The sequence below is a fragment of the Eurytemora carolleeae genome, unplaced genomic scaffold, assembly GCF_000591075.1.
Source record: "Eurytemora carolleeae unplaced genomic scaffold, Eaff_2.0 scaffold630, whole genome shotgun sequence".
Lineage (NCBI taxonomy): Eukaryota > Metazoa > Arthropoda > Copepoda > Calanoida > Temoridae > Eurytemora > Eurytemora carolleeae.
Genome location: NW_019396665.1, coordinates 55445 through 82021, shown reverse-complemented (window position 1 = coordinate 82021; position 26577 = coordinate 55445). Strand labels below are relative to the sequence as shown.

General features: G+C 31.5%; 1 protein-coding gene across 1 annotated transcript in view; it reads right to left on the bottom strand.

Annotated features, from left to right (window-relative positions):
* Window positions 1–15179, bottom strand: part of LOC111707094 (Down syndrome cell adhesion molecule-like protein Dscam2) — an 87963-nt gene extending 72784 nt beyond the window's left edge. The window contains exons 1-9 of the mRNA XM_023480094.1: window positions 14805–15179; window positions 10638–10808; window positions 9429–9519; window positions 8712–8765; window positions 8003–8057; window positions 5575–5632; window positions 4461–4537; window positions 3782–3816; window positions 2942–3009 (exon numbers count right to left, since the gene is read on the bottom strand). Of these exons, the coding sequence (XP_023335862.1) occupies window positions 2942–3009; window positions 3782–3816; window positions 4461–4537; window positions 5575–5632; window positions 8003–8057; window positions 8712–8765; window positions 9429–9519; window positions 10638–10808; window positions 14805–14853 (658 nt within the window). The 5' untranslated portion in view covers window positions 14854–15179. The remainder of the gene's footprint in view (window positions 1–2941; window positions 3010–3781; window positions 3817–4460; window positions 4538–5574; window positions 5633–8002; window positions 8058–8711; window positions 8766–9428; window positions 9520–10637; window positions 10809–14804) is intronic.
* Between the last annotated feature and the right edge of the window lie 11398 nt (window positions 15180–26577).

Here is a 26577-nt window from a genome sequence, read left to right as displayed (position 1 = left end):
GGCGAGGGGGGGAGGGGGGGGATTTAGAGAAACTCTTGAACCAATCCACAAACATACATAATTAGGGATGGACTTGTTCTTCCTTTTTTAAAATTGTTAAGCGCAATTTTAAGTATCCCTTCAGATAAAGATGGCAATGCCCGCTTTACAACGGAACCCTTGAAATCGTTTTTCTTCTTATAGAAGCAAGACGTGTGAAAGTCATTTTCGCAGAGAATCCACAAATGAAAATAAACAGTAAAAAAAAAAATATTTTTACAATTGTCGTTTTTGCTTGGAGTTTCACTTGAAGTTGAACTTACAGTCCCTTTAAAGAGGCTTTTTTACTTTTTCTTTTGCTTTTTTTGCATGAGTTAAAAAAACTAAATTTATAAAAGTATACTTTTTCCTTGTGTTAATACCTCAAGTACTTGAAAGACGTCAAAAGACTGAATTATGTTTAAAATCCAACACCCGCCCATCCCTATAAACAAGCCTGCAGAGCTGTGGATTCCTTGAACCATAAAGATCCACCTCTAATATCCCTTTAATATCATCCAAAAACAATAACGATAAAAAGGCGGCTCAAGGAGCCAGCAAAACTGAGTCTCAAAGGGACTGCCCACCACATTTCACGTGAACCTGCATTTCCAATTCACCCTTGCACCCTAGAAACCTTTTAAAGTAACCATGGGGAAAATGTCGTCTATCTGTCGATTTCTTCCATGTTTCTGCTGCAGACATTTAGACATTCGTTGGTCTCTTTCGCAGAGAAAACGCAATAAACGATTTTTTACGATAAAAAAAAAAACCAAGATACCTGCTTAAATTTAATGAATACTAGAAATTCAAGGCGCTTCGCGCCCTTCTTTCTAGCCTTAGAGGGCGCTTCGCGCCCATCTTCTAAAATAATTGTGAACAATGTTCTCTTTGTGTACATCGTAAAACAAAACAAAAATAATTCGCGGATTTTCACAAAAATTTCGTGGATTTTCAAAATTTTAAAAAATTTAATGAAGATCGAATTTTGATTGAGACAAATATTTAAAATTTCAATCATTCATAAACCTTCCCTGTGGTCACGTGATGTCCCACAAAAAATTTGGGCCCGATCGGTTCAGCCGTTTTGACGTTTATTGGATACAAACAAACAGACTGACAAACAAACAAACAAACAAACACCCAGACAAGCCAAATTTATATATAGATTGCATAAAACTCTTAGAAGAGAATAATAAAACAGAAGTTGAATAAAAGCTAAAAATATAAAAGAATGAAATTTCAAAAGTTGCATTATTCCATTGCGAAAATATTTAATACAATTTGCAAAAGCATACCAAATCTCGTTCTGCAACATCAAAGGATGTTGCTGATCCAAATATCCAAAATATAAAAAAATTAGAAATAATCCTAGATCTAAATTGCATTTCTTTTATCTCCTTATCCTTATTTTTTATGTACAAAAAAAAATGTATTATTTTAATATAGATTTTTTTTAGATGATAAAGCCAACTAGTCTAATACCGGTTAACTAGATTTAGAATTATAATTTAAAAAGCTTCAACAAAAAATTAAGCTAATAAAAGACTCACAAATGCTTTTTATTTCTTTTCGTAGATAGGGTTACAAGAAAATATTCATTCGATTCAAAACTAATGGTAACTAAGTGCAATAACATCTATAATAAAGTATAAAAAAATTTTTTTGTCTGTAATAAAAATATTCCAGAATAAAAATGGTAGATTAATTTTCTTATTTTATTGGTTTGATCTACAAAAAGTGTTTTAAAAATGCAAAAAATTCACTAAAGAACCGGTTTTATAAGGAGGACGTATGTATTGAATATTCTGGTCTTGGTAAGTACAGGCTAACTTTAGTTGTGAACCTAAATTTGGAGATTAGGGCATTGAGTTTTACAAATTTTAATATCTAGCTACCCCCCCCCCCTTTTCCTAATTTCTATTCGTGTAAAACGGAGACAATAAATGGTCCCTAAGGTTGTAGCACATATTGTATAGCGTTGTACATTATTAACAATTTATGTTTGATAGCTAGGCGTCTGCGTGTGTGTGTCCCTGTATGGCATTTAGAGCATTAAATCGTCCCCATCATTTGGGATCGATTTATAGCTTTTGTATAGCTCCGCTTGTGTGGCATTTAGAGCCAGGTAAGTTGTGTCTTGGTTAAACTAATAGCTTGTTGGATAGCTACGCTTCTTTCCCTGTGTGGCATTTATAGGCAGGGGGGTTGTGTCCTGGTTGAACTAATAGCTTGTTTGATAGCTACGCTTCTTTCCCTGTGTGGCATTTAGAGCCAGAGGGATTGTGTCCTGGTTGACTCTGATAGAGGACGAGTTGTGCCTGGATAGATATCTTAGATAACTTGTTATGGGGCAGGTGTTTACTACAAGGTTTCCGAAATTTAAATTTCTACTTTTTAAAGTTGATCGTGTTATCTATCTATCCACTAAGTTCTATCTATCTGTTAATTTATCTACTATAAGCTTAGTATATCTACTAATCTTAGCTATATCTACTAATTTTATCTTTCTACAAACTAAATTTATTTGTTATCTACTATCTACTATCCGTTAACCCTATCTCTGCTGGGGTACTTGAAAACTAGGATATGCTGGGGGGGTTCATTTAAACCTGTAGATATTATTGGATCTGTTCGAGATTTGTTTACATCATACAGTGGTCGGCGTTAAAATTAATACAATGAAGACGATTTTTTCTTTTTTTTACAAGTTTTATTCAAATTAGAAGTTTACAAGTTAATAAAAGAAACTACCTATTGACAGCTTCTATTTGCTTCCTTGTTTATGAGTATCCACTATCCAATGGATAGTGTCCAAGGCTGTTTAAAAGCTGGGTTTATATTAAAATTTAAAATCGAAAGTCGTCTTCATTGTATTGAGACGACAGTAGATTATCGCCATGTCTGATTGTAAAGTTGTAACCTGTAACTTTGATGGATCCTGGTTTGCTCAAAGTTTCCTCTCCTGATATCTTATTCCTGTATTTACAACTGAAATAGAACTGGAGTAAATATCATGGAATGAGAGTCCAAAATCTTGTTTTAATCGAAAACATAATTCTACTTTTTACCCTCTCAACAATTGTTAAAATTAATAATAATAACGACTTTGTAAAAACCTATAATTAAAACAAAAAAACGATTTTGAAGTCATTTAAAAAATGTTGGAGGGTTCAAAAAAAAACATTTTTTGAAAACGAGATGTTACTTTTTCCTACACAAAAATGTTAAACTGGTTTTTTTTTAACAACGTTTTGAAATTGTCAAAAACAAAATAAAGTCATTTAAACTGTTCAAAATTCATAATGGTCTAACTTTTTTCTTTATATTCGATTGTACCTAAGTAAAGGATCTTGATCTTACATATGATCTTGATCTCTCAAATAATCTTGATCTTACATATTATCTTGATCTCTCAATTGATCTTGATCTTACATATGATCTTGATCCCTCAAATGATCTTGATCTTACACATGATCTTGATCTCTCAAATGATCCTGATCTCTTAAATGATCTTGATCTCTCAAATGATCTTGATCTTACATATGATCTTGATATTACAGATGATCTTGATATTACAGATGATCTTGATCTCTCAAATGATCCTGATATTACAAATGATATTGATCTTATAAATGATCTTGATCTTATAAATGATCTTGATCTTACATATGATCTTGATCTCTCAAATGAATTGATCATTTCAAAATGAGATGTTGAAAATTGTAAAAAATATTATGCTTAATAAAATATTGAATAATACCTGTAGTGATAAATGGAATCAGTAAACTGCACATCCTTGAAAATATAGAAATAAATTTGGAGGCAGAGCAGTGAGGATCAGAGCCTCCGAGGTGGATAAATTGGAATCGGAGGTCAAGGTGTGGGGATCAAAGCCTCTAAGGTTGAGAAATTGAATTTCAAGTTAAGAGGTGAAGATCAGAGCCGCTAAGGTGGAGAAATTGGGATTTCAAGTTAAGATGTGAAGATCTGAGCCTCTAAGGTGGAGAAATTGGGAATTCAAGCTAAGAGGTGAAGATCAGAGCCTCTAAGGTGGAGAAATTGGGATTTCAAGTTAAGAGGTGAAGATCAGAGCCTCTAAGGTGGAGAAATCGAGATGGGAGGTTAAGAGGTGGGGATAAGAGCCTCTAAGGTGAAGAAAAGGAAATCAGAGGCAGAGAGGGGGGATCATGAGTCCAAGGTAAAGAAATGGAAATTGGAGACTGATGTTTGAGATTTGCATGTAGAGAGATAGTTAGGAAAACTTGGAGGCAAAATGATTGTAATTGTAGGAGGCGAAAAATTGTAACTAGAGGCGAAAAGAATGGAATTGGGGAGAAACATTTCGGCAGAAAAAAAGGAGATTAGAAGCAAAAAATCGATAATTGGCGGCAAAAAAAGGAAAGGTAAGAGATTAATATTTGAGGCAACGTTACAGCTACCTTTATATGAAGGTCTCCAGCTGTTGTAATAAGTATTCGTCCTGATGTATGAAGTTCATCACTATCCCTCATCCAACCTGAACATGGATGTAGAAAAAAGGATGAGGGGACAGCTCACTGAAGCAAATTATGGATAAACAAACAAAGTCCCTGAACATGAACATGTTCATAAACTACTAAATTTCCTTTTGAAATCTTTGTTTTCCCGCATTTACATGTTTCAAAATACCGGATTTGTATTTTTATGTAATTTTAGATGTTTAGTTAAATTTTCCAGCAAAAATTACTACAACATCCATGGACCAATAACAAGAAATTACTGTGACTCATTTTTATATATATTCTATATATATTTGTACCTTTTACATCTATATATTCTATATACTTTTACCTATAACATTTATATATTCTATATATATTTACCTATTACATCTATATATTCAATATACTTTTACCTATAACATTTATATATTCTGTATATATTTACCTATTACATCTATATATTCTAAATACTTACCTATTACATCTATATATTCTATATATAAATACCTACTACATCTATATATTCTATATATTTGTACCTATTACATCAATATATTCTATATATATGTACCTATTACATCTATATATTCTATATAAATTTACCTATTACATCTATATATCCTATATATATTTACCTATTACATCCATATATTCCATATATATTTACCTATTACATCTATATATTCTATATATATTTTTACCTATTACATCTATATATTCTATATACTTTTACCTATAACATCTATATATTCTATATATATTTACCTATTACATCTATATATTCTATATATATTTACCTATTACATCTATATATTCTAAATATTTACCTATTACATCTATATATTCTATATATATACCTACTACATCTATATATTCTATATATTGTACCTATTACATCTATATATTCTTTATTTATTTACCTATTACATCTATATATTCTATATATATTTACCTATTACTTCTATATATTCTATATATATTTACCTATTACATCTATATATTCTAAATATTTAACTATTACATCTATATATTATATATATACCTATTACATCTATATATTCTATATATATACCTATTACATCTATGTATTCTCGACCCCCACCGCACTTCATTAAGGCAATATTTCCAACCTAAAGTAAAAATTCATGAGGTCGATTTATTTAAACCAAAAAAATATTTTTATTGGCAATGTTTTGAATAGATTTGATCTTGATTTGGCATTAAAACTATTTTATATATCTACTAATATCTACTACTCTTCTGTATCGGCCACTACTATCCTGTATTCAATTTTAACCTGTATCTACTCCTCCCCTGCATCCAACTATATCCTGTATCCACTTCTGCCCTGTATCCGGATGTATCCTGTATCCACTACTACCCTGTATCCAAATGTATCCTGTATCCAACTGTACCCTGTATCCACTACTCCCCTGTAACCAACTGTACCCTGTATCCAACTGTAACATATATCCACTACTCCCATGTATCCAACTGTATCTTGTATCCAACTGTATCTTGTATCTAACTGTAACTGGTATCCAACTGAATCCTGTATCCAACTGTATCTGGTATCCAACTGTATCTTGTATCCAACTGTAGCTTGTATTCAATTGTATCTGGTATTCAACTGTATCTGGTATTCAACTGTATCTGGTATCCAACTGTATCTTGTATTCAACTGTATCTGGTATCCAACTGTATCTTGTATCCAACTGTATCTGGTATCCAACTGTATTCTGTATCCAACTGTATCTGGTATCCAACTGTATTCTATATCCAACTGTATCCTGTATCCAACTGTATCTGGTATCCAACTGTATCATGTATCCAACTGTATCTGGTATTCAACTGTATACTGTATCCAACTGTATCCTGTATCCAACTGTATCCTGTATCCAACTGTATCTGGTATCCAACTGTATTCTGTATCCAACTGTATCCTGTATCTAACTGTATCCTGTATCCAACTGTATCCTTTATCCAACTGTATCCTGTATCCAACTGTATCCTGTATTCAACTGTATCCTGTATCCAACTGTATCCTGTATCCAACTGTATCTGGTATTCAAATGTATCTGGTATCCAACTGTATCTGGTAACCATCTGTATCTTGTATCCAACTGTATCTGGTATCCAATTGTATCTGGTATCCAACTGTATCTGGTATCCAACTGTATCCTGTATCCAACTGTATCTGGTATTCAACTGTATCCTGTATCCAACTGTATCTGGTATCCAACTGTATCTTGTATCCAACTGTATCCTGTATCAAACTGTATCTGGTATTCAACTGTATCCTGTATCCAACTGTATCTGGTATCCAACTGTATCCTGTATCCAACTGTATCTGGTATCCAACTGTATCTGGTTTTCAACTGTATCTGGTATCCAACTGTATCTGGTATCCAACTGTATCTGGTATAAAACTGTATCTGGTATCCAACTGTATCTTGTATCCAACTGTATCTTGTATCCTACTGTATCCTGTATCCAACTGTATCTGGTATCCAAATGTATCTGGTATTCAACTGTATCCTGTATCCAACTGTATCTGGTATCCAACTGTATCCTGTATCCAACTGTATTTGGAATTCAACTGTATCCTGTATCCAACTGTATCTGGTATTCAACTGTATCCTGTATCCAACTGTGTCTGGTATTCAACTGTATCCTGTATCCAACTGTATCTGGTATCCAACTGTATCTTGTATCCAACTGTATCTGGTATCCAACTGTATCTGGTATTCAACTGTATCTTGTATCCAACTGTATCTGGTTTTCAATTGTATCTTGTATCCATCTGTATCCTGTATCCAACTGTATCCTGTATCCAACTGTATCCTGTATCCAACTGTATCTGGTATTCAACTGTATCTGGTATCCAACTGTATCTTGTATTCAACTGTATCTTGTATCCAACTGTATCTGGTTTTCAACTGTATCTGGTATCCAACTGTATTTGGTATCCAACTGTATCTGGTTTTCAACTGTATCTGGTATCCAACTGTATCTGGTATCCAACTGTATCTTGTATCCAACTGTATCCTGTATCCTGGAATTCCTTCTACCTTGATTAATTTATAAATTCAAGACCATGAAAGAACTCGGAACTTTGAAGAGGAAAAAGCAGAGAGTTTTATTCTTAAATGTTAAATCCTTTAATTTAATTTAATCTTCTGAGTTCCCCAAGGATGAAACAATTTTACTTATTTTTTTGCAACATATTTTTAAAATATCAATTTCTACGATTATATAATGGTATTAATAATATTATTTTCAATTTTTAAATTCTTTTAAACATTGTCTTGCGGGTTTTTTGCTGAAACAATAGAGAAAATCGTCATAATTAAAAACTGTTCAAGATTGAAAATCGATAATGTCTTCCAAAATATAGATCAGATAAAAGTTTAAAGGGAACCATTAGAACTTCTGAATAATGTCTCTCTTGAAATTGAAGGTCACGTAAAATACTTTAAAGGGAAGGTTCTGCAACTTACCTCTACTGAAACGCTGTAGACAGTCAAAGAGAACTGAAATCCAGACATGACAGTGCTAAACATGAAAATATTCATTAATTCATCAAAACACAGACATGACAGTACTAAACAATAAAATATTCATTCTTCATCAAAACATAGACATGACAGTACTAAACAATAAAATATTCATTAATTCATCAAAACACAGACATGACAGTACTAAACAAAAAAATATTCATTAATTCATCAAATCACAGACATGACAGTACTAAACAATAAAATATTCATTAATTCATCAAATCACAGAAATGACAGTAGTGAACAATAAAATATTCATTAATTCATCAAAACACAGACATGACAGTACTAAACAATAAAATTATGTTATCAATTATGTGGAAAATATTGTCGATTTTCTAGGTTTAAAATCATTGAATTTTCTTATAGTTTTCCTGCAGAAGAAATGCACAAGTCACTTTTGCAGAGCAACCCCAATTGAAAAAAATAATCAGTTTTCGAAATTAAAAACATGATTTAGAAATTTTGACAAAGCTTTTTGAGGGTACAATTGGATATCGGGCATTTTTTTATCTTTTAACAGAGCTTTAAAACTATTTACATGGCATCACATCACATTGTTTATACCTAATACTTGAACTTACGCTTTCTTTATCTTTTAACAGAGCTTTAAAACTATTTACATGGCATCACATCACATTGTTTATACCTAATACTTGAATGTCGACTGACAATAACGCCTGCAGGGTTTGTTGCAACACATCTAAAACAAATTTAATTTTTAAAAAAGTTACGTTAAAACTTTTTTTCAGAAAGGTAATGGAGAAAACAAAGAAAAAAAAAATAAACAAAATATATACATACACCCTGTCTCAAATATATATACATACAGGGTGTCTCAAATAAAACTGGGAATAAGGGTCTACAGGCTCGTTTTTAATCGGATTTTTAAGATTAAGATCATTTTAAAAATCTACGTACATTTTTTCGATTCAATGAGCCCAATTTTAGGCATGTTGATTTAAAAATAACAATGCATTGTTATAGGCACCTACACCTATTTGAGGTCAAAATCAGGAGATAAATAGCTGGACTGCTGTTTACAAAAAGGATATTTTTGAAGTTAGATCAAGGGGTGTGTTGCTGCTAATTATGGACATTTTGAATAAGATAGTAATATATAAAAGTAATAAACTTCAACCTAACATTAAATACAAAATACATTTTACTTTTTACTAGCTACAATTGAAAACTTTAGGAGCCTACTTAATTGTAAGTTTAAATCTACAAGCCTGAAATAGGGCTCATTGAATAAGAAACTGTATGTAGACTTCAAAATTGGTCACAATCTTGAAAATCCGTTAAAAAATGGGTCTATAAACCCCGTTTTATTTAGACACCTTTAAATATTTAGAATAAATCTGACCTGTACTCTTGTTCGTGGATTTGTGCATTGTAATCTCGTGCATTAAACTGAGGAAACCAGAGAGTTCCATTTTGCAGCACCTCCCGCAAACCTTTAGAAAAAAAATACAAAAAGAATTTTCAAACCAAGCTAAGAATGTTAAAACATTGAAAGTTATTAGAAGACATTTGATAATTAATATTTACTCGAGACAAAGATGATTTTTAATGTGTTTTTCGAATAAAAATACATTAATGAATTTCGGAAAATGTAATTACATTGCTTTCTATATCTAACATTGTGTTGAAATGGTTAAAAATTTCTATTTAGGGGGAGTCCGCCCCATGCATGATACAAATCTATGTAAGAAAGTCCCGGGAAAAAAAGTTTCTGGAAAAAAACCCTGAAAATAAAAACTTTGGAAAAAAGTCCGAATTTTCTCAAGTCCTTGGAAAAAATGTCACTGGAAATAAAGTCCTGTGTTTTAAATTCCTGGGACTTTTTTTCCTAAAATAGTATGGGGGCTGCCAATAAAGTTTCCGGAAATAAGATCTCAGGAAAAAAAGTCCTGAAGAAAATAAATCCGAGGAAAAGAAAAACCTAGAAAAAAAGTCCTAAGTCTCGGGAAATTTGAACTCAGTGATTTAATTGTCTGCAGAAAAAAAGTCCTAAAAAAGGTTGTGTATAAAATCCCCCGTACAAGTGTACTATGTACATCATATACAGGGCCCCATACAAGTGTACTATGTACATCATATACAGGGCCCCGTACAAGTGTACTATGTACATCATATACAGGGCTAGTTTTATATTCTTAAGTAATATGAAAAAGAAAATACTAACTAAACTCGTGATAATTATATACATATGTAATAAATAACCTACGAATATTGATAGGATGTTTACAACCAGGACTTTTTTCCATTGTGAATCATGCATTTTCACCTGTTAGAGGACTTTTTTGTATAAAATTTTACTGGAGCCAGAAAAAAAGTCCTAGAAAATAAAGTCTCGAATTAGTAGGACTTTTTTCCGGAAACTTTTTTCCAAGGACTTTTTTGGCGGTTACCGCATGATACCGCCCCAATCAAAATTGAAGGGAAATTGCTATAGTTAACTATAATCGAATAAACAAATAGACAAAACAAATAGCAATACCATCACAGTTCGGCGTAGCAGAATTCGGATTAGAAACCTACTGTGTATTCCAATAAAAGAATTTAAAGTTACCTTTAATGACAGAAACCGGTTGTTCCATGCTGTCTAGCCAGGACAGGCTGGGCGGAGGGATACCATGTGCTGAACATGGTACTGTACCGCCACTTCCGCTTGAGATAAGTACACGGGCCGGAGGCTCATAGATAAACGAGGGACCATGGGCAACATCCATCAAGGAAATCCCTGAATAAAGTACTCAAACTAACATTCTAATAAAATTTAAGACAAAAAATAATAATATTAAATAAAGCAGATCGACAAAATTATTTTTGGCATCTAAATTACTTTTTCATTTCGTTCATTTGAACAAATGCTTTTGAAATCTGCATTCATGAACGATCAAGATTGCTTAAATTTTAAATCGTTTGTTTTTTCTTTCGTTTTTATGAAAACGATAGCTGTTTCATTTCTCTGACCGATTCTTAACGACACCATTGTTTATAAAACTATTTGTTCATTCACAAAAACGATGTCTATCTCTAATGAATATAACTAGCCAAACCTTAACAAAACTAATAATTATGATTCTTCTAAGGGACTGAACAGTAAACAAGTGATTTCAAGTGAGCCTTCGTTCATTCATGTATGGATCACATATCTTTAATACATGAACGAGATGTTTTTATTTTTTGCTTAAAATGTATAAAAATAATGCTAATCCAATGAAAATAATCATAAAAAATTCTCAATTTTCTCAAATTATTATTCTAATAATGCCATTCTTTGCATGAAGGTCACATGAAATACCGTCTTTAGTCCCTTTAATATAGTGGTTTCTGAATTATATCTATTTATCATGTTTTTGTCTTCACAAAGTTTAAATCTCCCAAAACAAATGTAGAGATGGGGGTGTTCAACTTTTTTCATTTCGTTTGTTCATTGTTCGTGAACGACCCATTTTGTTTGTTTTTTTAGATATTTAAAAAAATTGATTTAGTTTGCTCTCAAAATTATCATTTGCTACAAAAACCATTTGTTAAGTAAAAAGCTTTAGTCTTTGTTAAATATATTCTTTTATTCGGTAAATAAACGAAAGTTTTTTTTAAGTTTGTTCAAACAATTTTAAATAGTTTTTTTTTCGTTCGTTTTTAAAAAACGATCAATTTTTCATTTCTCTGAACGATCCATTTTGTTCGTTTTTTATGAACAATACCCTTTTCTGCGAAAACTTTTGTTCTTTCTCAAAAATTTTGTTATTTTTCAAAAAAGCGATGTCTATCTCCAAAGTTCCAAACACATGTTCTAAATAATTTAATCTGAAAGTTGCATGATCAATCTGAATCCTTTATTGGATTTTAAACCTAAATTTAATGTTTGCTTTTTAGAAATATTTTAATATTATTCTTACTCTAAAAGCAGAGAATTTGTTTGCATGTATGTGCATAAGCTACCTTTTCCAGGCATATAATCGTAGTACTTAGTATGTCATAATTTGAACGACAAATGAATTGATTCTTTGCCACAAACTCTTACTTTCTAATCCTTAATCTGTACAATCCTATGTCGTAGACCTTAGATATTTCAAACTGTAAAATATGTAAGATCAAATTATCGAAGTTTTAAATTTCAAAGGTTTTCACCAACAGTTTGCAAAGATATAAGGATTAGAACATTTGAGTTTGAGGCAAAGACTAAATTTTTTCAATCCCCCTTGGTAACATAGTATTAGTGGTGTACCGATTCTGCATAGGTGGTCGTTTTCTGCGTTATAATGGACGATTCGGCATAGGTGGTCGTTTTCTGCGTTATAATGGACGATTTATGTGATTTCATGAGAAAACATTGCAGGCACTTCAGTTCGGACTGGCGTTATTCTATAATTCCGGTTTAGAATTAGCTACATACAGATGAGATCGAACAGCATAACTATCCTTTTTAAAACATAAAAAAAACTTCAATAGTTAACGAATTTATCCGTTGATTGTTTTTTGATGAACGATTACAAGGGCGTATACAGAAATAAATGTAGGGGGGGGCAAGATTTGCGCGAAGCGCAAAATTGTTCCTTGAATCTTAGTTTCACTTTAAACATTTCATCTCACCCCTGTTTAAGCATTTTTAAGACATTATTAAAAATATCTAAAAGGGACTGTAAGCGTAAGTTTAAGTGACCCTCCATACAAAGATGGCAGTTTCTGTAACGGTGCCTTTAAAACCTTAATCTGATCAGGAATGTGGAAGATTCGCGTCGTTTTTTTACTCAAAAAGTGCGGGTTTCTCCATTGCTTCTTAAACACAATGAATGCGCTTTAAAACCTTAATCTGATCAGGCATGTGGAAGATACCGTCGTTTTTTTTACTCGAAAAGTGTGGGTTTCTCCATTATTTCTTAAACACAATGAATGCGCTTTAAAACCTTAATTTGATCAGAAATGTGGAAGATACCGTCGTTTTTTTACTCGAAAAGTGTGGGTTTCCCCATTGCTTCTTAAACACAATGAATGTGCTTTTGTCTCTTACGCCACAGAGAAACCGCAAATGAAAACAAACAGACAAACCTTTAAAGGATTGTAAATTGTAAAAAGGACATCATCTTCTTTGCATGGAGGGTAACTGGAAATTACGCTTACTGCAGTCCGTAACATCATAAATAAAATATTATTTGAAAGAAGCACTAATTTTTGCATTGTAAAAATTTAGTCTATTTCGATTAGTGCCTGAATGTGAAGAATTTTGTAAATTTTAAACATTTTAAACATGGATCGAGATATTTTTGTTGTATTTTCATGTTAGCTTTTATCTAAAGAACTATACATGTTGGATTCACGATAATATTCCCTTGAAATCTTTATCTTATTAATGATGTGGAAGATATCGTCGTTGGTCTACCTATATAAAAAGTACTTTTTGAACCCCCAATGACTAAAAATACTTGTTTAGTATCGGTAAAAAACGACCCCCCCCCCCACACCTTGTAGTCAGGGAAGGGTTAACACTTTTACAACAGAATTTCTTCCTTTGTTTATTTAGTTAGTTTGTTTATTTAGTTGAGCTAGAAAGCATGAAAGCTTAGATCTGATTTATTGGTTTTTATTTATACCTATTTGAAATTTTGTGTTGTTTCCCTGGATTGAAATGAATTAAACTTTGCGTCTGAAAACTAAAATCTAATTTGAATTTCTGAAAGTTTATAAAACAATGATGATTGGGTTTTTAGACTTTTAAAAGTATTAATGAACATATGGGTAACCTAAACCCAAACTGGACTAAAGTAGGAATTTGCTATAGGGGTCCAACGGTACCCTCCCTGAAACCTAATCTAATTTTGAATTTCCAAAAATTTGAAAATCAATGTTGACTCGGAGTTTAGACTTTCAAAAGACCTTTGACTACCAAACTATTACAAGAACATTTGAACTGGGACCGTAATTTCAAGTCACCCCCAATGCAAAAATAGAAATGCTAGATTCACAATGGCACACTCGCTGCTGTTATTTGATCAATTATTATTATTTCTGGGGTTAAAAGTGTTTAATTCTGATCATTCCTATATGTTTTCCTGTAGTAGAAATGCGCAAATAACTTTTAAAGAAAAGCCACAATTGAAAATAAACAGTTTTCTAAATTACAAACATCGTATCTAATTTATATTTGATCTGACAAAGCTTTGAAGGATACCATTTTAAAATCCGGTCCGGTATTGCCATCAACGAAAGTTAATCTGAAGGGAACATAGAAATATATTTTAATGCTACTAAAATTTAAGATTCATCATGTACCCGATTGGAAATAGTAATCTTTAGTTATAAAAGATATTCTTTTTTTTTATCTGAAAATTGATAATTATCAACTGTGGGTTTTCTGTGAAAGTGTTTACACAAAGTAGAAAATTAACAGAATTTAACGATTTCTTCTAATTCTAACTTTTAGATAAAGAAATAAATGTTAGTGTTGAGAATCCATTTTTAATGATGGGTTATCTAAACGTTTGAATCTCTATAAAAGTATTAATAAAAATATTAATAACTAGCTGAAGGGCCTGACGTTGCCCGAGGAAAAAAAATTGAAAAGAAAAAATAATTTTTGAAAGTCAAAATTTCGAATTTGCATAGCCTATAAACACACCCCGGCCACCCATGGGTTTCCACACAAAAATTTCAGCCCAATCGGTCAAGCCGTTTGGCCGGCTATACGTAACATATATGCATATAAATGTCTTGTTTTATTATATAGATTTACCTTTCAGCTGAACTGTGAAAATAATTGTCCAGAAAGAATTATTTATCATCTTGATAATTCCAGCTGTTGACTCCAGTCATTTAGGAAGAAAATCACAAATTATGTCCAAAACTGACATATTTCTACTGCATTATTAGAACTCTTTTGATCAATTGTTGACAAAATGAAGAAGAAAGTTTCTCACTGAACACTTTTTAAATTCCATCAATGCAGACTCCGAATTCTCTCAATTGTCCGCCTCACTTTGTGGAAAGTCCACAATCAAGCACTTAAAGTCACAAATCTATTGATATCCAGTCCTTCATTGCTCTTGACTATCCCTCCTTCCCCTCTGCAGCACTCAGCAACCCCTCCTCTCCTGCACCACTCAGCCACCCCTCCTCTGCCTAGGGATGGGAACCGTTTTATTTTTTCCGTTTTCCGTTTTATTTATCCAATTTGGGAATCGCGTTTTGCTTTCAAAACAAATTACGATTTCTTTTTCAAAATGACCATTTTAAAATTTACCCAAACGATAATTTTACAAATTTTTAACGAAAACTTTTCAAGCCATCGTTTGAAATTTTTAAAACGCGTTTAAAAAAAAATAAAGTCCCCATCCCTTCCTCTGCCCTTTCTACAGCCTGGAACCTGTATTGTTATTCACTCCTGTCACAACCATTCTAGTCAACTTATTCTCTGAAAATATATATTTTATAATGAAATATTAAAGAGCAAAGGACTTGTAAAAAACTGTATTAACTTTGCAACCTTAAGTACCGTAAATATAATTAACAACAAAAATACTGTTAGATCAAATACCCCAGTCTAAAATTAGCATATTCCGTGCCGGTACAACACGTACTGTATATTCAGTCTGTCGTACTGTCCAGTCAGGCTACCCAGTATAGAGTCGACCCAGCACGTTTTATGCAACAAATGTAGCCTGGCAAGATTACAGTGCAAAGGTTGAAAAATAAAAGGTTTACACCATCAAGTTGCAAAGATACAGGGATTAGAAAATGGTGGGGGAAAATATTAGTTTACAGGATAAAATGGTAGATTTTTGAACATACAAAACCGTGGATCTTATCTGAACATATTATCATATTTTAAATAAACATTAAAGCTTTTAGTTGTAATTTAAAGATCTATTCTTATTGTTTGTTAAACTGCCAAGATTTTTTCTAGAGATTTGTATTTAATCTTTTTCACACATGTACCTCAAACATTTATATTACATAATTAAACGAAAAGTTGTTCTTTCTTATATAAATATAATTATGAAACCAACGAAGAAAAAATGTGTTGCAGTTTTTTTGCATCAAATCAAAGTTTTCGCATTAGCTTTAGCCAACATAAGTTGTTCTCTGGAAACTTTAAAAGTTAAACCAAATAAAAAGGAAAATTTTGCAATATTTTGAATTAGTAATGCAACAAATGCATTAATTTTCGTATACATTTATTTTTGTAAATGCACCAGAGGAAAAAGCGGAAAAATTTTACGTATTTCTAAATTATCGGGTCCAGTCAATTTTCAAGTTAATGAATCTGAATTTGTGTCGTAATGGAAACATTAACTTTTTTTGGAACACAGGGTTCGTTCCTGCCAAAAGGTTGAGTTCTCTTTGAATAAAAAGGATTCATGTTGTAAAGCATCTTCTAAAGGAATATAGGATAAATCAATCAATCTATTCATAAAATGTCCAGCTTTTTCAGAACATTCATAATCTACTACTTTTGAAGAAGCCAGGGTAGCCAGGAATAGGAGGAGTAGAGATGGGCGCATTCTCCAGGGTAGCCAGGGATAGGAAGAGTAGAGATGGTCGCTTTCTCCTCTTTTTTAATTTGTTTGGTTATCGTTCATTAACGATCCGATTTTTTTCCGTCGGTAAACGAAAATTTTAATTTGGTCGTTTTTAGAAATTTGTTAGTTTTCTGACGGAACGATCGTTTAAATAAATTAATCGTTGAGTATGATTGTTCATTCAGTATAATCGTTCGTTCAATAAATCATGCAATGGTCCAATAAAAAATATTCGTTTATTTAGTTTGTAAAAAATTGTTTGTTCAATAAAAATATTTTTTTTTCAATTTCGATCAAACAAACGGTTTTGAAATAGTTCGTTTGCGGTCTGACTATGAACAATAAAACGCAAACGATTTTTCACGGTTTTAAATCGTTTGTTTTTGTTTTCTTCGTTTGTTTTGAAATATTTTCTTGTTTAACGAAAACGATTCTCATCTCTAATGAGGAGAGGTTTGGCTTCGAGAACCATATTTAACAATATAATCTACTGACCAGAATATTTACCTTGGCATTAGTTGGACCTATTAGATCTACATTAATCATACAAATAATGTATGTCCTCTAAATAGGGGAACAGGGATGGGCGTCGAATTTTTAAAAAGAAGGTTTTTTATTCTGGTTTAAAAGGAAAATCGAGATTTTTTACTTTTCATTATTTTTTAAATAATTTCAACCCGATTTTTTTATCAAAACGTTCTAATTTTTTTTGCCATCCCGTTTTTTCTAAAATATCCACATTTAACTATCAACTTCATAGATTATAAATTAATGTATAAAATTCAATGATTTTCTTTTTCATGTCCTTGAGAAGAAAAACAAAAAAATATAAAGGTACAATGCCTGATAACATGCTTAGAATTGGGATAAATATATTGATAAATATCAATAAATTGAATAGATACAACGCTACAAATATACATATTCTTTGAATAAAGAACACTTTATCTTATTCCCTGCATATACCTACAATCTAATCTGTAACATACACTTAGCATAATAACAAGTTTAGTAAAGTTAGTAGCGATCAAAGCTTAGTAAAGTTAGTAGCGATCAAAGCTTCGTAAAGTTGGTAGCGATCAAAGCTTCGTAAAGTTGGTAGCGATCAGAGCTTAGTAAAATTGGGAGCGATCAAAGCTTCGTAAAGTTGGTAGCGATCAAAGCTTGGTAAAATTGGGAGCGATTAAAACCTAATTTGATTTGGGTTCTTCAGCCTATAACTCCTTTTCATTTTTCACGGACCCTGCAAAGTACAAGGTTGATTACATGTCATGATTGCTTCTTTACTAGAGAGAATATCTTAATAAAGAAAATACGGGAAAATATATTTTTTAAATTCTATGAAATCTTTTTACGAATTGTAAAATTCGAAATAACAATGTGTTAAAATATAGATATTTGTTTGAATAAATATTTGGAAAATTCTAATATTTGGTTTTGGAAATAAAATTTTACTGTTATAAAAGTGATATTTGCTACAAAAAAAAAGGGATTGATTCCATATTTGGCCCTAATTGGTAGGAGCTATCAATTATTCTTCCTATTAAAATACTATGATGTTAGGTTGGGAAGTTTCCCAAACTTAAACTTCCCAATTAAATCTCAATGGGTGTGACCCCTAGATAAATTAGACCAGATGGCTCATGTCGTCATACCGGATTGTTTCAGATGAAATTGAAAATATGACTTTAATACGGTGCCTTGAGTATAAAGAGATGCGGCAAGTATTGTTCATACTTTGTTGACATGTATGGGGTGTTTTGTTTTGTTCAGCGCCCAAAACTTAAGACAGGATATCGTTATGAAACCAGTTTTAGAACCCGGGTTTCACGAATGGGGTTAGGCAGTTTTGTGGATATCAATATTTTTGTTATGAAATATTATTTTATTTAGTTTTTACAAATTCGCCATTTTTTTCGAATCTCTTAAATAAAAAATCTACACAAATGTTAAGACCCCAAAAAGAAAACTCGGAAGTATCGTTCAATAATACTCTTTTGAATTTCGGGCTCATAGGACCAGTAAAGCATAGAAATGCTATGATAAGTTAAAAAAAACTTTGACCTTTTGACCTTTTTGTATGGCGAGTTAATGATGTACAACGGGATGTACAATTTTCAGCTTTATTGTCTGCATAAACCAAGGTTATAATACAAGGAAAGTTATTTCAAAGGTGTACGCATCTTTTGTACTGCAGTGTACTGTCTCTGAGTGGTAATGTAAACACAAGACGGATGTCGAAGCCTGAAATGACATCCATCTTTCACAGAAAAAAATCAATGAAATATTCTGGTCATAGGAAACTATTATGTGAATTATCAAAATTATCAAAATTTAATGCTTTTATCCTCCTCGGATATCAAACGAACACTGATAGTGATGCATCTATTCTTGTTTACAAATTCCGCCCAGAGAGAACTGCAGGTTTCAATATGTACGGAGAGTATACGCAGCTGCAATTAACTTTCCTTGCATTATAACCTTGGCATAAGCAATCTATTCTTATGTATCTAGGGTTTAACCCCTTAAAGGGACTGTAAAATCTATTGTGACCCTCCGATTCCATTGATAAATCATCAACGATACAAAAAAGGTGTCTTTAAACCCGTTTTCTGATCAACATTTTTAATCATGGTTTTTGTACGACTTGCACAATTGCTTTTTTCAGTAGCAATGTAGAAATTATCAGAATTAAACCTCATTTTAAAGTTATAAAAACTACACGTTATTTTCCTTATTTTGTCTAAGATACAGACACAGTTTAGAATATTTTAAAGGTTAAAAAAATTACACTTGTAGAAAGAAAATAAAAAAAAATAAAAAATAAAATTTCTCACTTTGATGTTTCTCATATTGTATTACTGTATCATATATTTGATTCTCTGTAGTACTGTAGAAATGGAGATCGATTTTAAACCTTTCAAGGATTATGACTTTAAGAAAATTCAGAAATGTTTGTCACAATTGAAAAATGAAAAAAAAAATTATTTAAACATTGCTCTGATCAAGTGAGTTGATGCGAAGCGATAAATGAAAACTATAAATGATAAATGATAAATGAAAACTATAAATGATAAATGATAAATGAAAACTATAAATGATAAATGATAAATGAAAACTATAAATGATAAATGATAAATGAAAACTATAAGCCAAATTGTTTTGAATTTTACATTTCCATAATAAAGATTCCATTCACAATAGTCTTCTTGTATATATATCAAACAAAACTCGTATTGGTATAACAACAAGTTATTTTACCAGTGAAAGAATACAAACGTTGCGCTTACTGCACTAAATATTATTACATATTTAGCAAAAGCTGTATAGTTGCTGAATATTATTACATATTTAGCAAAAGCTGTATAGTTGCTAAATATTATTACATATTTAGCAAAAGCTGTACAGTTGCAGAAAGGCTAGTTTTTGTTCTTCATAATAAACATACATGTATACTTTTTAAGAATGCAATTAAAATTTGGTTTCCTAAAAGTGAAATAAAACATTAAATAAAAAATTAAAGAAACCTCCTCCGAATCTTGTGTTTAACAAAAAAAACAATCTCCATCCCTAGTTAAGTGTCTGTCTATCTCCAATATCTAATTCTATTCAGTTATATCTTCTATATACCTTCTCCTAGACTATATCTATATCATATTTTAGCTCAGTAACATGAATATATAAATATCTAATTCTATTCAGTTACATCTTCTATATACCTTCTCTTAGACTATATCTATATCATATTTTAGCTCAGTAACATGAATATATAAATATCTAATTCTATTCAGTTATATCTTCTATAATCTATATCATATTTTAGTTCAGTAACTTGAATACATATACTGTTCAATATATGAATACAGAAATCTAAATGTTTCAACTTCACGCACCTCTGCCCCTTTAGTAAAAGTAAATTCAACCTGTATGAAGCAGAAAGTCTGACCGCGTCAACCTTGTTGCACCAGCTAGTCCTGTCCATAGAGCTAGGTACAGTACAAACTGGGAACGGAAAGGTTGACCCAGCTCGGAAATTCAAGTGTACTACGGCTGCCAGTGACTTACAAGGTCTTACACGCAAAAATCTCTCCGCATTTTCTTCTTGGCTCCTTTTAAATTAATGCTTTATGTACTTAATGTTGTATTTAGTAAGGCCAAGGGGTTGCGACACTTTAAAGTCCCAACAGTTTTGAAAAATGCACATTTTTCAAAAAGTTCTACGTGATTTAAATTGATTTATGTTCGTTACTATAGTACATGCACATTAAAATAGGTTAATTTCATTTTAGTTTTTCAATTGTTTTTAGTGTAATTGCATGCCGCAAAATCGGCAATGCTGATTCACAATAATTAAAAGCTTGTCAAGTATGATTTAGAATGTTTGTAAGATTGACACCTAATTATTTTTAACTGTTGTTTCTCTACAAAACTGACTTGCGCATTTCACATTTTTCTCTACTCTACATCCAAAATTGTGTCTATCTATATATAAATTTGGTTTGTCTGTCTGCTTGTTTGTATCCAATAAACGTCAAAAAGGGTAAAATTTTTTTGTGAGATCTCGCGTGACCCCAGGGAAGGGTTATGCATGATAAAAATTTAAAAATTTGTGTTTAAAAGTTTTTTATTTCTTTAAAAAATCTTGAAAATCTGCATATGTTTTTTAAATCCGCGAAATTTTTTTTCTTTGTTTTTCAATGTAACAATGAGAACATGTTCACAATTTTGAAATAAAACATGGGCGCGAAGCGCCTCAAAAGCCTAGTGAACATATACTTGATCAACTTTGTTCATCCAGTAATTTTCTTACAATGGGAGGAAAGTTGATCAGAGTGTTTAAGTGGGTAAAAGTAATGTATTGACTATTGAACATTTAATGGGTTTTTATACTTCTACACAACTACTTCAAATCAATCTTATTCAGTTCTCAAACTAGGTTTTTACATGGCTTATTCAGTTCTCAAACTAGGTTTTTACATGGCTTAGACCTTTTTTTAAAATAGGAAATATTTCAAAATATTTTTTTCAACCTAAAATGTTAATCCTTTTTTTAGCTGTGTACACATTTTGTTAAATATGTATGTGACCGGCCAAGAGGGGGGTGATTAAACAAAAGACGCAGAGAAATATTAGGATATTTTTTTTAAAAAAGGAAAAACAAAACGACTTAAGCTATAATTCTTAATCGTCCAATGAACATAAATTAGTATAACTGTTTTTGAATAACAACATCAAATAAACAAAATAAGGCTAAAAATCGTCTTCCTATTCCACAGTATATAATTGCGATGTTTGAGTGCAAAATGTAGTTTTACAATTGTTTAATTTACCTAACAAAAATGATTTCAAAAGTTTTCTACATAAATTATATTTTTAAAAATCAGCTTTCCCTAAAAAATAAGCCTGTACAACTTGTTGAAAAAAACGGTATCACGTCACATTAAAGTAAATGTTAAAAATGTTAAACCCTTAAATGTTTTCAATCCTAACTCCTTCTATTCGCGAGCTACTGAGAATAATAAAAATGTTTTAAATATTGTTTATCACGTAAAACTAACTACAAAGCATCCTGTGTGTATCGGTATACTTTTAGTCATATTTTGATCTCTCCTTCAATATCCGTCAATATTAGCGTAAACAACCATATACTATCCAACAAAAAAGTATAAAATATCAAATACTAAATATCTACATTTAATCAGCTAACTATAACTATGTTAACTAGCAGATGTGTTTCTTTCTATGAGACTATTGAAGCAAGTTCTAAGCTTTGCATTAGATTTCTTTCTAATTTATGTAAAAATGACCTCAACACAGTTCTTGGCAGAAATTTATTTTCTATTGCAAATGATTGTTCTGTAAATCCTTCGTATCTTAGAAAAATGTTAGTTAAGAAACAAATGAAATATTTTGATGTCCCATTGGAACATGAATGGAAAGTTCCGGTTTTAAATACAAGAATGAATAATTTATATGTTGAAGGATTCGATGATTACGTAATAACTTAAATGATAAATATGTTATGTAGTGAGTTAAAAATCATTTTTTTCTATTTGTGCATAATTTTGCATATTTTCTCTCTTTTCTTTTGGAAACCTGTATTTTCAAAAAAAAATTTATTTAAACAAATATGTATTTATATCTTTGTGTGTGAATAAATCTTTATATATATATATAATATTTGATAATGGGGCCTAGAATTAAGACTCTCTAGATCTTAACCAGGACCTCTAGTTGACCGTGATATGTATAGCCGAATAAATTTGCTATTGTTATACATAAAATAAAACTTGAGGAGCTACGAGGTCACAAAGCTTTACCTTCTCATTTCTGCCTAGTTCACAGTGATATATATTTCAGCAACCAGGGACGGTCTGCAAAGTTTTCAATGAATATAAACTTATGCCGAAACTATTTCTGTAAAGACCTTTGAATTAATAACGTGGCATTTGCCTGATTTAACTTCTTTAGAACATGAAAGAAGTAACACGTTTTTACGAAATGCAAAATTTAAGAGAACCAATCTAAAGGTTAATCAAGTTCAAGGTCTCAAGGGTATCGTTGTGAATGAGGCATACCCCCCCCTTTTTATGAAAGGGTCTTGTAGAACTACGACAGTTTCTATCTTTGTCTCGTCTGCAAAAGTTCATAAGTCTATTTTATAAAGAGAAACCATAATAGTAAAAGATCAATTTTCAAAAATAAAAAAAGGATTTTTTAAAATTTTAATCTGTAAAAGTTCGAAGGGTATCGTTGTGAATTAGCAGGGTAACTGGAAACTACCCTCTTTGTGGTAAAATTTAAAATATAATATAAGATTATCATGGGATTAACCCGGAGATAACAAAGGCTAAACAAATATAATTTTCTTTTTACTAGTCGATTTCATTTTTATATTCCACGGGCAACGCCGAGCTCTTGAGCTAGTTGCATATAAAAGTAGCTCCCTATTAGTTAAGTAGTAAATTGTTAAAGACAAGAAGGAATTTCATTAAATAAAACGTGAACTAAGTATCACCATCTTTAAATTAATTCCCAGCACATAGAAAATTCAATTAGATTAAATTAGATAAGGCTCCAGGTTCTGTATAGTGTGCATCCTTTAAGCAAACATTTTACATTGAACTAGAATTTGCACAAAACACTTGATTTTTCTACAATTTTTTATAGAATTAATTCAGTGTACACAATACAGCGTATTGTGTAAAATTTCAAATGTAGCGTTTAGCCTGCTTATAAAAATTGATGAGACAGGGTTGATTTTAAAGTGTCGCAACGCCTTGGGCTTTGAGTTTACCGCTCTAATTTAGTTTTGCTTTTCAAAAGCTCTATACATTTTAGCACTGTAAACTGTAAAGCACTTCTTGTTAGCTTTAATTTTTATGAAGTAATTGGAAAATTCGCATAGACTTTTGGTTGAGAGCTTGCAACCTTTAATAACAGTGTTTAGAGTGTAGAGTGAAGAGTGAAGAGTGTAGAGTGTAGAGTGAAGAGTGTAGAGTGTACAGTGTAATGTGTAAGGTGTAGAGTGTAGAATGAAGAGTGAAGAGTGTAGATGGTAGAGTGTAGAGTGTAGAGTGTAGAGTGTAGAGTGTAGAGTGTAGAGTGTAGAGTGTAGAGTGTAGAGTGTATAGTGTAGAGTGTACACTGTACAGCATTCAATCTAAATGCTCTCATTAAGAAAGTTTCCAGAGTTAAATAAACTTCTGTAAAGAAAACTTAAAAGTTTCGACAAAAACAATAAAGTTTTTCAACTTTAAACAATCAAAGAACAGACAAAAAGTCCTGGAACACAAATGAAGCCTTAAGATATTTAAAAAAAATCTACATTCTTTAAGTCTTCAAATAAAATTATCTTAACATGATTTTAACCAAGGATGTATAATAAGGTTGGTTACTCTCGATGCGCTCCAATGTACGGAAAATGTCATTTCCTAGATTAGATAGATAGATACATAAAAACCTCATATTACGTTACTGATTATAGAGGCAAGAGTGACTATGCTCCATCATATTTCCAGTTGATTTATCAATCATCCCCAGCTGTACAAAAAAATATGATATACCCGGGAAACAAAGTTTTTTATCCCGCTGAAAAATTAATATTATAAACCCGGCTGGTCATAAAGTATTATATACCCGGGAATAAAGTTTTATCCAAGCCTACATTAAAAAGATGTTTTAAATTCTTCAAATTAAATATTTCGATGAAAATCTTATTTATTCTTATAATAAATAATTTCAAGTTAATAAATCAAATTAAACTAGATTTCACGGTAAGTTCTTATTTTTATAATCGTGATAATTTTCGAGAAGACAAATTTTATGATTTTGCAAAATAATATGTAAAACCAGTCAGCGTAAAGTCTAAACTGGAGGAGGAGGTATAAGATCGCAACGACATCCCGGAAATTGTGCATGCATTTCTCTTTTCCTCGAATGTCTAAATTTAAGCGTAAACTGTGTATTAAATGTGTTTAAACTTTTAAAAACAAATTTTCGGGGCTTTTACTTCATCAATTTCATCTTGTGTGTTAAGCGATCCTATTTCTATTAGTTATTTTAAACTAATGTTTAAAAAAACACTGGATTAAGTCTTCTAAAGAATTGATTAAAGGGACTGTTAATGTATTTTCAAGGGATTCTCCATTGATAGGAGTGGCATGTCCGATTCACAACGGTACACTTAAGTCTGATCAAGTATGAATTAGAAAATCATGTTTGTCTTTCTGAAATCTTTTCATTTTCAGTTGTGGTTTCTCTGATAAGTGATAAAGTAACTTGTGATGGCTGATAAGTAACAGAGAAAACATCAGAATAAAAAACGACGTTATCTTCAACATTATTGATCAGATAAAATGTCAAGAATATAGTCGTGAATCAGTAATGCCTCATTTTAGATGTAAGATCACTAACATTTACAAGAGCAATCCCTTTAAAGAACATTTATACGTTTCCATTGACACCCTTTTTATAGTGAATAGCGATGGATTTATTTCAATCCTTGAAAGCATCAAGGTTATAATGCAAAGAAAGTTAATTGCTGTTGCGTATACTCTGTGTACATATTGAAACCAGTTCCCTCTGGGCGGAATTTGTAAACAAAAATAGATGCATCAGTGTTCTTTTAGTATCCGAGGAGTTTAAAAGCATTAAATTTTGATAAGTTTGATAATTCACATAATAGTTTCATATGACCAGAATATTTCCTTGTTTTTTTATGTGAAAGATGGATCCCATGTTAGGCTTCGAAATCCGTCTTGTTTTTACATTACCGCCCAGAGACAGTACAGTGCAGTACTAAAGATGCACACACCTCTGAAATAACTTTCCTTGCATTATAACCTTGCCAAGCATTATATATTTGTTTGTGTATAGCATTAAAGAGAGGGTATGGTTGGTGAGAGGGCGGGGGGAAAGGGTTTTCTTCTAAGAAATTGCTTTTCTGTGGTTTCCAACCTGTATTAGAAAACTCCTGTAGTTTCTAGCTTATGCTTACTATGTTTCCACATTAAAGAAACCCCCGGATAATTTTAAAACTTGACTTTTCCCCAAATATTATTCATTCGGATCCTAACTCCTGTCATTTTTTGAATTTTACATTTTATAATTTGCCAACAGAAATAAAAATATCGAATATGGGGTGCTTGGTCAACTCTACAATTTATACACACTGGGTAGTACAGACAGGACAGTACGAATAAATGCATATGCAGTCTCAACAGTTCTGAAACCAGTAAAAAGATTATACACACTGGGTAGTACAGACAAGACAGTACGAATAAATGCATATGCAGTCTCAACAGTTCTGAACCCAGTAAAAAGATTATACACACTGGGTAGTGTAGACTGGACAGTACAACTGAATGCATATGCAGTTTCAACAGTTCTGAAACCAGTAAAAAGATTATACACACTGGGTAGTATAGACTGGACAGTACAACTGAATGCATATGCAGTTTCAACAGTTCTGAAACCAGTAAAAAT